General features: G+C 29.3%; 1 protein-coding gene across 1 annotated transcript; it reads right to left on the reverse strand.

Annotated features, from left to right (window-relative positions):
- Window positions 1-4,524: 4,524 nt before the first annotated feature.
- On the reverse strand, window positions 4,525-13,267 carry LOC118645016 (probable cytochrome P450 305a1). The gene is made up of 9 exons (XM_036285245.1): window positions 13,140-13,267; window positions 10,613-10,848; window positions 9,304-9,558; window positions 8,567-8,807; window positions 8,284-8,443; window positions 8,086-8,206; window positions 7,695-7,875; window positions 5,829-6,088; window positions 4,525-4,730 (listed from the first exon to the last, which is right to left on the reverse strand). The coding sequence occupies exons 2-9, from the start codon at window positions 10,695-10,697 to the stop codon at window positions 4,552-4,554; spliced, it is 1,482 nt and encodes a 493-aa protein (XP_036141138.1). The 5' UTR covers window positions 10,698-10,848; window positions 13,140-13,267; the 3' UTR covers window positions 4,525-4,551.
- Window positions 13,268-14,603: the final 1,336 nt, after the last annotated feature.

The raw sequence follows: 14,603 nt of genomic DNA on the forward strand, positions 1-14,603 counted from the left end.
ACACAGAGTATTTGTGCATTTTTTGCATTTTTTAATAATAATTATTTAACTTTTTTAATAATAATTATTTAAGTAAATCGAGAAAATGTCAATGTGTCATTTTGCCATTCTGTTACGTGAAACGATATTATACGATTATCTTGAAATGAGAAGAGGAGGGTACTGTATTAGATGTATTTGGCCCTGGGATCTGATTGAAAGACAACGCGAGAGGCTTTTCGCAACAATGTTAAGTTATTTTATTTTATTGTTTCATCTTGTTTTTGTATTTTAATGGGTTTTGTAACGTCGAAGCCATTGAAATTTTATTGCTGGAACCTATTCCATTAACTAGTCATCATATTTGGGCAGTGAAGTTGATTAAAGAATTGCTTCGTAAAGGTCATCATGTACACGTAGTAAGCATACACAAAGTTAAGATCGAAGGTAAACTCACGCAAAACTTAATATACGCCGTAACCCAAATAGCACAAAAATATACAATGTATATACCAGGTCTGTAACTTTAAAATGCGGGTTTTTTCAATAAAAATACGCAATAATTTAGACAAAATGGAAAAATATATTTTATTCAAAATATCGGCCCTCGCTTTCTACATATTTTTGCCATCTAGTAGGCAAATTATGGATGCCATTCCAAAAGAATTGAAAGTTGCGCGAGCCAAACCAGTCGTCGAGCCATTTTTGAACATCTTCATAAGAATGGAAATGCTGCTCGGCAAGTGAGTGTCCCATGGATGAAAACAGGTGGTAGTCGGAAAGAGCAAGGTCTGGTGAGTACGGCGGGTGAGGTAATATTTTCCATTCAAGTGCTGCCAAAGTGTTTTTAACCGGTTTTGCTGTGTGACTGGGTGCGTTGTCATGCAGCAAAATCACCTTCCCATGCCTTTGAGCCCATTCTGGTCGTTTTTCGACCAACGCATAATTCAAATTGATCATTTGTTGTCGGTAGCGATCAGTATTAACTGTTTCGCCAGGTTTCAGCTTGCAATTCGGTGTCTTCAAACTTTTTCGGTCGATTTTCACGTTCTTTGTCACTGACATCAAAATCACTACTTCTGAATCGTTTGGACCACCGTTCGCAAGTATCCACAGATAGAGTATGTGCACCGTATGTTTCCACAAGTATTCGATGTGCTTCCGCTGCTTTTTTCTTCTGATTGAATAAGAAAATCAGCACGTGCCGCAAATGCTCTTTGTTCGGCTCAAAACTCGACATGTTTACCACCGAAAAAAAAAATGCTACTAACACTTAAACGTTTAAACAAATATGGCGTTTTGAAGCTAACTATCATAGCTACAAAATGACATATTGGTTATGACACCAGCATATATAGGTTTTGTGCTCCATCTCTTGGAAAAAAACCCGCATTTTAAAGTTACAGACCTGGTACACTATATATATATGTTCATGGATATTGAATGTCCATTGGATATCCACATGTACTTAAATTAGCATTCATAGTATATCCATAGTATCAGCAAATGCACTCCATATGAGATCCATTGTTTATCTATAAAACATACAACTGCACGTTCCATGTATATCATATATATATATATATATATTCAAGAAAAATAAGAAAAAATTTATTGCAATTGCGTAAATTCACAATTTTTTATCCAAATTTTAGATGCAAAGAAATTATGAAATTACGCAAATTGCAACAAAATTCTTTTTATCTCGCTTGTCTTTATATATTCTCAAAGTTTATCTACTAAATTTAAAGTGTTATGCATATTTACAGCAACGCGTTTCAATACATCAAATACTACATACATGAGAAAAAGAAGGTTTATGTCAAAACAAGAGGTAATTTAGGTTCTTTTCAGTGTTTCAAATCTGGAAAATATGACCATTCCATAACAGCAGCACACAATACATGGTTCGAACACTGTCACATTAGTCTTGAGAGTTGCATATTAATAACATTTGCTTTTGTATGGCGATTTTCTTTTGAGCAAACAAAATACGAATGTAGTCTCATTGATAATGAGACGATTTTTCGTGAAACAATTGCAGACAGATTTTCGTTCTGCAGAAAAGTTTGTACCATAGCTCTTGATAGACAATACAAAACGAAAAGACTAATCGGTGCTCCTGGAATAATTGTAGAAATTAATGAGTGTAAAATTATCCAAGCAGCATTTTGACGTCCGCCCAACGTTAAGATAAACACACTTAACGTTGGTATCCAACGTTTTCGCTACGTCGTTTAGACCCTCTTTTGGGGAATTAAATTTAAGTTATACCAACGTTGGGAGCCGACTTATATAAGTTAAATTGAGGTTACATTTTTTTCACCAGTTTTAACGTTGGTGTAAGTAATTTTTGTAAACTTTGCTTTTGTACATTCTGCTAGACCTGAGGTCATTTTTTTACAACTCGTAATATTTTAGTTGTAGTTTTCGTGCTTCTATTCAAACCATATAACGGCATTGGTGTAATAATGGCTTTGGAGAAAAAATGTAGTTGCGTAGTCTTTGATGCTATTGTAATTTTGCCACAAATACACGAACCCAGCACTGAAAATTTATAACAAAACCAACTTTATTGATAAATGTGGAAATGATAAGTCGAAATTAGACGAATCCCTTCTAAAATATTCCAATTTACTAAATATTTTATTAAATAACTGAAATTTTCAAAATGTAGATTTTTATTTTTTTTTATCAAAATTACTTTTAAAATAGACATGTTGTCAAATTTAACTTTAACACGTATTATTTAAATCCTTTCAATTGTTAATAAAATGCGTTAACAAATATTAATCTAAATATACTAGAAAATGGCGGATTATTTGTCTTCCTCTTTGAGGAATGAAAATGACGAGGTCGGCGTTCCACACTATATCAAACTTAACGTTGGGAATTACGTATTAAAGTCGCTCGAAAAGTGTGGTGCAGAGTATAACGTCAGGCAAACGTTAAATACCTTAACGTCGGATTATAGAACTTAAACCGTTTCATATTTGACGTCGGAAAAGTGATAAAAAAGCACGTCGTAATTTTAACGTAAGACAACGTCCAAAAAACGTTAGTATTGTATTTTAATTATAAGTTACATTTTCTGACTTTCTTGGACCGCTTACAACGCGTTGTGATTAGTAGAAAAGTAGTCCATAGTCGGAAAGTTAACCGAAAAATGCTGCTTGGGTACTCGGAGGAAATTTCAAAAAAGACGTTTTCGTGAACGATTGTGAATATTAGGTATGCTTTTTTAGTTGTAATAAAGGGTACATATTTAAAATATTAGTTTCTAAGATTGTGCTGGATTGTGTGTTTATATTAAATTCTTATTTTAATGTTAAAATTATTTACACATTTATTCAGGTATGATAGAGCGCAGAGGACACAACTTTGTTTGGAAATGTGTACCGAAAATAAACGAGATAAAGATAAGATCTTTTATTATTGATACCAAAGTATGTAGGTACAGAAATTCATACTGATTGTTGGAAGGGATACAGGGATTTAAGGAAATATGGTTACATACATAAAACTGTCAATCACTTGAAGAATTTTGTGGATCCGGAAAGTGGAGCTTACACGCAAACTACTGAGTTATTGTGCTTTACGCGCTTTACGAGCTTGTTTAAATAGAGATGGCATTAGAGAAAATACTAATAGATCATGTGTGAATATTTAAGTCGGTATAGAGTGAAAAGAATGGAAAGAAATCCATTTCAAGTATTATTAAGTGATATAAAATATATATATTTTGGAAATTAAGATTGAAAATAATGATTGTGCAATTTAATTTTTTCTACATTAATAATAAAAATTAAAAAATTATAGATTTCTTACTGACCAATATTTAAAAAAATATGTTTTTTTTTTCTAAAAGAAACCTATTTTCAAAATTTGAACTAAATTGGAGATTGGACGTTTTCGGAACTATTGCCGATATTTTAAAAATATTTTTATTAAAATTTTATTTTATTTTATTAATAATATTTTCTTTCTGTTATTAAAGAAATTAATAAATGAAAATAAATCGAAGAATTAAATTATTTGGGTCGATAGTTCAAAGTCATTCATACATATCATTAATACGATTTTGTATATATTTCTTTCATAGATTTGGAAATCCTTTTCCAAAAATGAATTACACGTATTAATATTAGTTTATGAATTAGACTTTATACAAGGGATACAAACATTTTTTCAGAATGCTTTTTTTATTAATATAATTTGTATCTGGATGTGCAATTATAAACAGTTCACAAAGTTAATCTTTTTTTCTAGGCAATCTTAGTTCTAATTACACAATATTAAGTGTTATATATTTAAGTATTATTAGTATTTTTTTAAGTTAGAATAAAATAATTATGAATAATTATGAATTTAATAATTTAGTAATTAGATAATTTAATTGTATATTTGTATAATTTTTTTAAAATATAAATGTATTATTTAAATACAAAACTTATGCCGGTTAAAAAAAATTATAGTCAAATTTACAAATTAATATTTATTAATCTGATAAAATTAATTCAAAACGTTTTTTAAACAAGAAACTCATTTAAGTAAATATTGTATAATGTTATTTTATCTTCGAACAATTAACATTTTATAAGGCTTCAGTTCACGCATCAATCCGGTAACAAATTCCCCATTAACGTATCCTTTACCTGGTTCCGGAAGTAAACAATATTTCTGCATTATCCCGACAAATATGAGAAATATTGCTGATCTTGCCATAATTTCTCCAAGACACCTTCTCTTTCCTATGGAAAAGAAAAAAAATTATTTCTTTTATTATTTCATAAAATATGGATGAGAGTAATTAATTCACGAATTTTTAGTTTGATCAAAATTAGTTAAATAATGAGTAGAGAATATAAGCGTTAAATTAAGAAAATTAGCTTCAATATTCCAATAACTCGATAAAAGTAATCAAGGAACTATGTGAAGCCAAAACTATATTAATATCTGGTTTCAGTCATTTCGGGATCAAGAAAATGGCAACGATACTAAGACTTGTTTCTACCAACGTAGATTAATTTTAATCTCAGTTTAACTTACTTATCTCATTTTAGTTCCAAAAATTAGAAAAAGATGAAGAGTAAGTTAATCCAAGATTAAAGTTAATCTACGGTGGTAGAAATGGGCTTAAATGTGATTCTACTTTTATTAGTGTTAATGATTTCCATCATTAGTATATTAGTAACAAAAATCATACACGGAAAAAATTTTCTCTTAAAAATTAACTTGAAAATCGTGGTAATTGTGGGAAACGTAAACTTTGAAGAATTTTACTATACTTTTAGCAAAATTTTGTAAATTTTACTACACTTCTAACAAAATCTACTAAAACTTTGCCCAATTTTATTAAAATTTTACTAAATTTTAGTAAATTTTGTTAAAAGTATGGTAAAATTCTTCAAAGTTTACGTTGTCTCACAATTACCACAATTTTCAAGGTAATTTTTAAGAGAAAATTCTTTCCGTGTACGCGCTAAATATACTGTCATCATTATGTTCTTGATTCCAAAATATAGTTGAAACCGAATATCTAGCGCGATTCATTTTTCATACAAAAGTCATAAATTAGCGATCTAGACTATCTAGAGTTCTAGAGTATATAAATATTTGATAATTTGTTAGTCATACTATAAAGTACATAGAATGAAAATAAGTAAATCTTAATTACACACATGCATTACGATGTGATACAAGAATGACTTAAGTGCAATTAAGCTTAAACATAAGTGATTATTTTTGTTTCACATAAGTTTTTACGACGTTTAAGTTTTTTATAACTGTTTTGTTATGCAAAAACTTTATAAAAATTCTTTTTATAAATTTTATAATAATTTACTGACCTTTGCCGAACAATATAAGGTTTTCTGGTGTTTGATATATGCCATCCTTGTTTATATACCTCTCCGGTCTAAATGAGATTGGGTCAGGATATAATTCCGGGTCCATATTGTTGCTTTCCGCATTCAGAAGAACCATAGTATCTTTCGGTATCTTGTAACCATCAAGGATTGTATCTTCGACAGTGCGATGTGCTGGCAATATAGGTACCACGTTCCGGATGCGTTGACTTTCGGTCATTATCGCTTCCGTGTAGGGCATTCTGTAATTAATTCGAAATTTGACATGTAATAAACCGAACGTTTGAATAATTTTTTACATAAAAAGTCTATAAATGAAATAATTTTCCTCTAAAAATAATAATTAGATACAACATATGATACAATATATGTGCATAGGTTCTTTACACAGCACAACACTGAACAGAATCTTTTTAACTTTCGCAAAGTGTTACAGAAAACATCTTATAAACTTCTTATATATGTATCAGATACGCAAAAATATCCGCTGTTTTATCAGAAACACATTTATTAAATGTTACACAATTATCTTTGACAAGGGTCCGGTCGAAAGTGTCCCTCACCGATTTTAATGAGCTGTGGATATGTTGTAGAGCATAAAAAAATATTACACCTATATTTTTTAGCGGCATATTTCGGCGTTTAGGGGTTGAAACCATTCCTTGAAAATAATGAATTATTTCGCTTTTGGCGGATATTTTTAAAAATATAAAGTTTATGAAAAAATGTTTTATACTCTCTTCACAATGATAAAGTTGTTTTTCAAAAACTGAACAATTTTTTAATTTACTCCCACATGCGCCCCTTATTTTACAAAATTTTAAAATTTTGTAACAATAAAAATTATAAAGTATTAAAAGCCAAATCCATTTATATATAATTATACATGAGTTTCATCATTCAATTTTTGGGAAAACCATTTTTAGTCAGTCAATAAAAACGTTTTTAACATTTTTTATCTCTATGTACTAAAGTAAAAGTACTTTTTTAATATTAATATTAAGATTTTAACATTTCGTATCCTGTATGATACACTTTTTAGAAATAATGATGATATCGGAATAAAATCTGTAATGTTGCAATTATGTGGCTGTATTTTAAAATATTTAAGTAAAATTCAAGTATTTATATTCTATTTTAAAACAATAACAATATGGCAAATTATCATATAATAATAAAATATTTACAAAGTATGATATAATCATAAATTATCATTATTGAAAATAGGAATTTTTATATTTTATTTTACAAACATTCCATAAAAAATGTTAAAATAATGTTTTTAATAAACAATACTAAAATTGTTTAAAAATAACTCAAGATCATAACCTTTACAACGTGTATAAAGGTCATGGTGTTATCTGAGTTAAAGAACAGATAAGATTAATATTTTTAAATTTTATATAGATTTATTTAAAAAATTATATAAAATCGCCAATTAATTAATAAAAATATTGATCAGGACTCTTATCTCTAGAACACATATCAAGGTTAATGTCATTAAGTCGATATTTTCTAAATTAAATATTATAATTACGAAAACTACTACATTTGATATAGTAAAAGACATCCAGGTCACACATAATTATCACGATAAAAGTAAAATAATATTAATTTAACTGATTGTGAGTCTTAACATCAAATTTTAATCAAATTGACGTCATTTTAACTTTATTATTATAATTTTGGTTACTTTGGCACTTTCTAATTCTCCGAATTTATGTTTTTAAACTTTTATTTTTAGCTTATATTTAAAAAATACTATTCAAAAAACAACGATATGCCGATATTAGTACTTTTCTTTTATTAGAAAAAGCAATTGTACTTTTCTTAAAAACATAAAATTACTTCTTTCTGTCTTCTAAAGTGGGCACCCTATGGGGACCGATCACAGCGTCGATCTCCTCGTGTAATCTGCGTTGCACGTCCTGATGATTAGCTATTTGAAAGAAGAGAATATCCAATGTCGCTGTCGTGGTGCCGGTACCGGCGATGAAGAAGTCAACTAATGTCACAATTAGATTACCATCTGAAAAGAACAAAATAGATGTGCTCGTGCGTATAATGGGCGTTTTTCTAGCTCATAAAAATAATGCTTTCTCTCGTATGCATGACGCTTTCATTAATGCACCGACGAAGCATGCGAAGCAAAGCGTTAATTTCGCCACGAATATCCGAAAGAATTGTTGCGACATTTTCTGGACTTTTCTCGGTAATAGAAAGTAATTGAAGCTTGCACCTTCATACACATTGGCTTTGTCTGGCTGTCCTTTGCTGTTGTGCATCTCCTTGATGAACAAATCGATAAAGTCGGCTTCGTTCCCTTCAATGTACCGCTTTTTGTGTTCAGTGATATTGTCCTGCAGACACAAAATACGAAATAGTCAATTAGTCAGTAAATAAGAAGTTAAAATTTAAATTTGAGATCATCGCGCACCATTAGGAAGCTCTTCAGTTCGACATTCATCTTAAAGTGTATGTTATAGTTTGACATCTCTGGTGCGATATAGCGTAACCAAGGAAAAGCGGACAAAACCCCCCCGGCCGAATCGAAATATGTTGAACGATGATCTATCAGTTGTATGAACCTCTGTAACCTAAAAGCATCGTAAAACCAATAAACGCGATCACAACTAATTTCCTTCCTCGATTTCTCGATAATAAATCCGCGGAAGTAAAAAAAGATATTTTTTGATTTTTTCGACAATATTTTTACATACTTTGAAGAATTAGCAGATGCCCTTGTTCCTGAGACCAGCATCCAAAGAGCATTAATCAGAGCGGGCGCGAATACGGGTCGTAAAGGTCGCACGCCACCGTCTCCTAGTTTCTCTATTATGATCGCTAATTCATCCACCAACAGGTCTATCATCGCTGGTTTAGCGAAACCGACATTTCTCAGAGCACGTGTAGTCCAATTGTGCAATTGTTTCCATTCCGGACCATCGTTCATCGTGAGCCCTAATACCAAAGATTTTTTTATTAATTCATATTTAACGACCTTTATAATTATTTATTATGATTATATGACTCTTTATTTATAACAACGTTTATAACAACGTTTATAAATAATATTATTTGACTCTTGCACGAGTCAAATTTAATCGAAAGGTTTCCTACAAAATCTAAATAAGTCCACTCCCTAAATGACAATAAATATATATTATCACTGATTTACAATATCTCTAGATCTCACATAACTCATACAGAGGTCATAAAATTACTTATAAAGATATATTAAGAATTTTTGACAAGGGCGAGATGTGATAAATGCACGCTTAGATAAATAATGTAAAGTATAAAAATCTAATCTTTCTTTCTTATTCGATAAAAAATATTGACATTGATTTTTTTGAATACAATTTGTTATATATGTTATTGAAATATAAAAAAATGTTTAAGTCGATTTTCAATCAAATATTTAGTATTCGACGAATTTCGATTGAGGATTCGTTACCTTTTTTCATTCCCAGATTTCGTAGCTTTATAAACTCATTCCAAGGACGTCCGTCGTACTTTTCGTTAAGGCAGACTTGTTGCACGAGCTTGCTATCCGAAACAGCGATCGTATACATACTACCTAGTTGCAAACCTATGACGCCACTGTTATACATTTTACTGAGTTCCATAAGAGCCAAATATTTTGCACCGAGTTTTTTCTCTAATCTTTTTACGTAAATCAGATTTCCAATAATCGGCCAACAAAAGGGACCTGAAATTAAATTACGGGTTTTTGAATGTAGAAATTATATAAGATATTTAATGATTGCGACAGGTGCAAGGTATTTTAAAATATTCTCCTTCTGTTCATACGATACTAATTGTTGCAAAAAATTTTTCAAAGAAATATAGTCAATCAGAGATCAAATAATCACCTGTCATGCGGTCACTAACACTACGTTTGGGTGACTGCGTTAGTGATTTAACAGATTTACAAACATGTGGCTGTTTAGATCTAATTTCCGATTGACCAGCTTTAAGCTTTGTGATATATATCTCAAAGTTTCATTCTACAATGAAAATTTAAATTTGAAGCTGTAACTCAATGGAGTATTCTTGTAATATGTGTAGTAAGCCTTAAGTCGTAAAGAATTGATCAATTATATTCGTTTATTTTTCTTACATTCAATTGTAATTGATCAATTTTACTGCTTAAAACTTATTACACCTATTGTAGATTCGGTCTTATGAAAATCAACTGTGATTGGTAAACTTCTTACGATTTAATCCCTGCATATTCATTGTAGACCATGATAAAAACTACTTTTTGAAATAAAAACAAATAACTTTTATTTAATTTTTTTGAAAATTATTTTATTACAGTATTTTAATTGATGAATTTTGAGAGTCTTTTTCTCCCACCCCTCTCTATGTGTGTGTGTGGCGGGGGGGAGGGCGCACATTTTATTATTAGCTATATTTACTTGTATATTACAATTATTTTAATAGATTACAAGTACTAAGTGAAAACATACAGAAGAAGTGCTAAGTATATTTTAAGTATAATAATAATAACGAAACTTATTGTCGCCAGTGGTAATTAAACAATTAAGAATAACGGATTTGTAATCAATCAAACTGGCATAGATTTATTTAAAATCTACAAAGTTTCAGCCTTCTATTGGGTCCTTATCAAGTAAAAAACTCTATGTTCTTAAATTACAAGTAGTAAAAAGTAAAATTGTATTGCAGTCAAAAATATAACAGTCATTGTTGGTGAGAAGTCAAAGTGACACTCAGTGAAAAAATTAAAGAAATTAAATTACCTGGTGGTAATTGATTTGATTTCTGACGCAACGCGAAAGCAATGAGAAGAATGGTTAAGAGCACCAGAGTCACGGTCACAATCATCGTGTTTCGTTTTTTCTTTATTGTCCCAAGTACATATTTTCCAAAATAAAATTGTTGCGTTCCGTTCGGCTGGTTCGGTGACGAGTTTCAAGTAGTAGAAGTCTTGAATCGATCTTGATATTGATTCGTCTAATCAATAATGTCCACGTGTCTAGTTTGATTAAATATAGAGTTAATTTTTAATAAGATTTGTTGGTATGACTTTACTTATGTTCTAACTTATTTGCCTTCAAGTATACTTGATAAAATGTGATAGATTAAGCATTGCGCAGGCCTGTGTGTGTCGTCATTTTCCTGTAAAATACCAGATAAGTGCAAAAATATATGTGCAATGAGCAACAACTCTGACATTTGCTTCACATAATATTAGTCATGGACACATATCTTTGCAATTATCTGTAGTATTTTAGTACAAAATAATAATATATAGACAACTCTGCAAATCATTATTTTCTATTAAAAATATTTATTAGAAACATTGAATATAAAGACATGACAAATAAATGACAATGATTACATAAGAAAGTGATAATATGAAAGGTATACATATATTATATAATGCAGATGTGTAATATTAAAATAGACATGCGTCTATAAAATAACATTTATTAACTATATGACGAAAACTTGTATAAAAATATATATTTCGTAATTATAATCTTGCAAAATATACATATATGTATATAATATATATACTATTGTTGCGCCCGTTAGATCGGTTAGCTGTCCTGGCCGATCATATATTGATTTTTGGAGGAAAGCGTTTAAAGCTGGACAACGCTCTCCTCGAAAAATCAATATATCGATCGCCCAGAACAGCTGACCGATCTAACGGGCGCAACAATATAATATATATAATATATTGTAATTATGTAGAAAGGTGTATTAAAAAAAATAGATGTAGACGTATTGTAAATTACTAATAACAGTTTGCGCAATTAATTTCAAAATAACATTTCAGTAAAATTAGAACAATGTGGTAAATAATCTTAGATATATGTGCAAAATAAAATTTTGAAAAATATTGTTTAATAATTAGAGAAAATACTGGAGAAATATAATTAATCCTATTTCCAGCTTATTTTTCTGAAAAAAAGGCATTTTCAGAATATAACTTTATCATATATTTTACATGAAATGTTGAATTTGTCGTTATAATAAATATATTTAAGGAAAGATTATTATTTCAAAGGTTAAAGGTTATTTTTATAAATTTTTTTTTTAAATATACGGGTAATTTATTTTAAATGTTATACGTAATATTCCCTTATGTTTGAAATAGTTTAAGGAAATTTTTTATTCATATAAAATTTGTAAAATAAATGTAAAATAAATAAAAATTAAACAAGCATTTGTATATATATAATGTGCCACTTGTTTATTATTCATACTAATTCATAACAAAATGTTTTTTTTAAACAAGAGTACGAACCGCACTATGAATCACAAATAGTTTAGCATGAGTTTGAGTAGAAAACTTGAATTTTACACGGAAAAAAATTACACAGTAAGAATATATAGCTAACTGTCAGATGTATGTTGCTAAAATGTAACTGCCGCATATAAATTTTCACTGCTATAATTAACAACAACTAGTCTATTTTTGCTATGTATGAAAAATATTAGATATACGCAGTGTTGGGTAGTATCTCTATACATGTATCTAGATACATGTATAGAGATACATTTTGTGTATCTGAACCTGTATCTGAGATACATTTGAATTAGAGTATTTGTATCTGCATCTAGATACAAAACACAATATCTGAACTGCTTTTCAAATACATTTTCAGATACATTTTCAAATACATTTTCACGTACTTTTTGTCTTTATTGGGAAAAAAATGTTTTTTTAAGGTCATTTTTGATTTGCTATTACTGTCAATAGCGTCATTTAGATTTGCGCAAATAGTACTTATGTATGAAATAACTTTGCTATCTAGTCTATAGAATCATTAGATTTTGTGCATATTACATACATTATTAATATTATTATTATTATTACAATAAAATATAATTTAAAAGACGAGAGAAACGCAAGTTTACTCAACAACTCAACAAACAAATAAAAAATTCGGAAAAGGCAGTAAGAGTTCAGCGACAGGTATTTATGCGCAACACAAAAATATAATTATTTATTTTATAATGCGCTTTTCGTGTTGCGCACAAACATTTAAATTTTTCAGATTTTTTTATTTGAATAATTTAAGAGTATCTGATACGTATCTGAGATACTTTTAAAGTATCTGAGTATCTGTATCTATATACATTTTGATTTGGGTATCTGTATCTGTATCTAGATACATTTTTTTATAAGTATCTGTATCTGTATCGAGATACATTTTAAAAGTATCTTACCCAACACTGGATATACGCTATATTCAACTATCATTTTTTAATTATATTTACATTGATAAGTAGAAATGCACGCAAGTACTTTACCTTTTTGTTTAATTTTATGACCTGGCAAGTACACGAATCAGAGTAATCCCGATCATGTGCATAATGTACGAACTTATCGAGTTGACGCGAGAAACACAATTTCTCTTTCCACAAGTTTTCTTTCGCAAACATACGCTACCTTTATAGTTCTTTTAGCGTTATCTTAATGTAAAACTATTATTTTTAAGATAAGTTTATTGCTTTTCGTTTTTTTCATATTGTAAACAACAAATCTTGCTACAATGTATACAGTGTGTTACATTTTATGTATACAGTTAGTTATTTCAAAAAAGCCTTTTTTCGAAAAATAAAAAAATTATTTGGTCTAAAAGAGAATAAATAATAAATTTTTGAAAAAAGCTATTTTTAAGACCATACGAAAATTATCATTTTTTAAAATAAATTTATATAATTTTTTTTATACAATATGATGTTTTCAATTATTCTGCTAATAAAAGTATTAAAGATGTATTGGGGCTATATAATCTTAATAAAAACTAATGTATATTAAGAATATAACAACTATGATTTTTAATATGCATTTGGATTCTATAAGATCACTATTGACTTTAATTGCATTTAAAAGCAAAATTAAATTACATTATAAATTGAAATGTTTTTGATAACTGTTAACAAGATTTGTATACTTTTTATGTACATTTTTAGTTTTGTCAGTATTGGTTAAAAGAAAAAAATATCTTATAACAAATATCGAATGTTATATAGCGACACATTAGTACCATTGCGAGCTACTGAACGAATAATTCCATAAGTAACAACTAGTTTACCAAATAACAGAAATATCTCATAAAAATGTAATACTGAACAGTATTAAATGGACCAGTAATAATTATTTATTTTTAGTATTAAAGTATTAACAATAATGCTTTTAATACTTAAAATAAGTATTAAGTACTGGCCAATTTAATATGCAGTATTACATTTAAGGAATTACGAGTGGCCATAATACTTATAAGGATCATATCATCTTCTCCTCTATAATTAATAAAGTTTTTAAAATTAAAAAATATCAAATTAATAAAACGTCACTATCGATGATTATTAAATAAAATGTATTACAGCCTATTTTATTTTAAAGATAGGTTAAAAATGTCGGCCTTTGTTGAGGTTTTATATATATACTAGCTTTTTCGCCCGCGCTTCGTGCGGGTTCAAAAGCTCTTTCTTCACGCGTTCCTCACTTTCTCTCTTCTCTCCTTCTCTCCCTCCCTCTCATTTTCGCAAAATCTCAATAAAAATATTCAAATGATCTTAACTTTCCCGCTACGCGCTGGTTTCCTTTTTTTTCCGTGGATAGGGGGAAATGCTTTTACGCACTCCTGTTTGGTATACCAGCCATTCAGGTTGTGTGGGACTCTTAAGGCCCATCGCATCACCCCTGTTTCCAGGATATCTTTCCGGATTTTCCTTCCCTTCTCAACGGTATGCGACTGCCTCAGACTA

Source organism: Monomorium pharaonis, chromosome 4, assembly GCF_013373865.1.
Source record: "Monomorium pharaonis isolate MP-MQ-018 chromosome 4, ASM1337386v2, whole genome shotgun sequence".
Taxonomy (NCBI): Eukaryota; Metazoa; Arthropoda; class Insecta; order Hymenoptera; family Formicidae; genus Monomorium; species Monomorium pharaonis.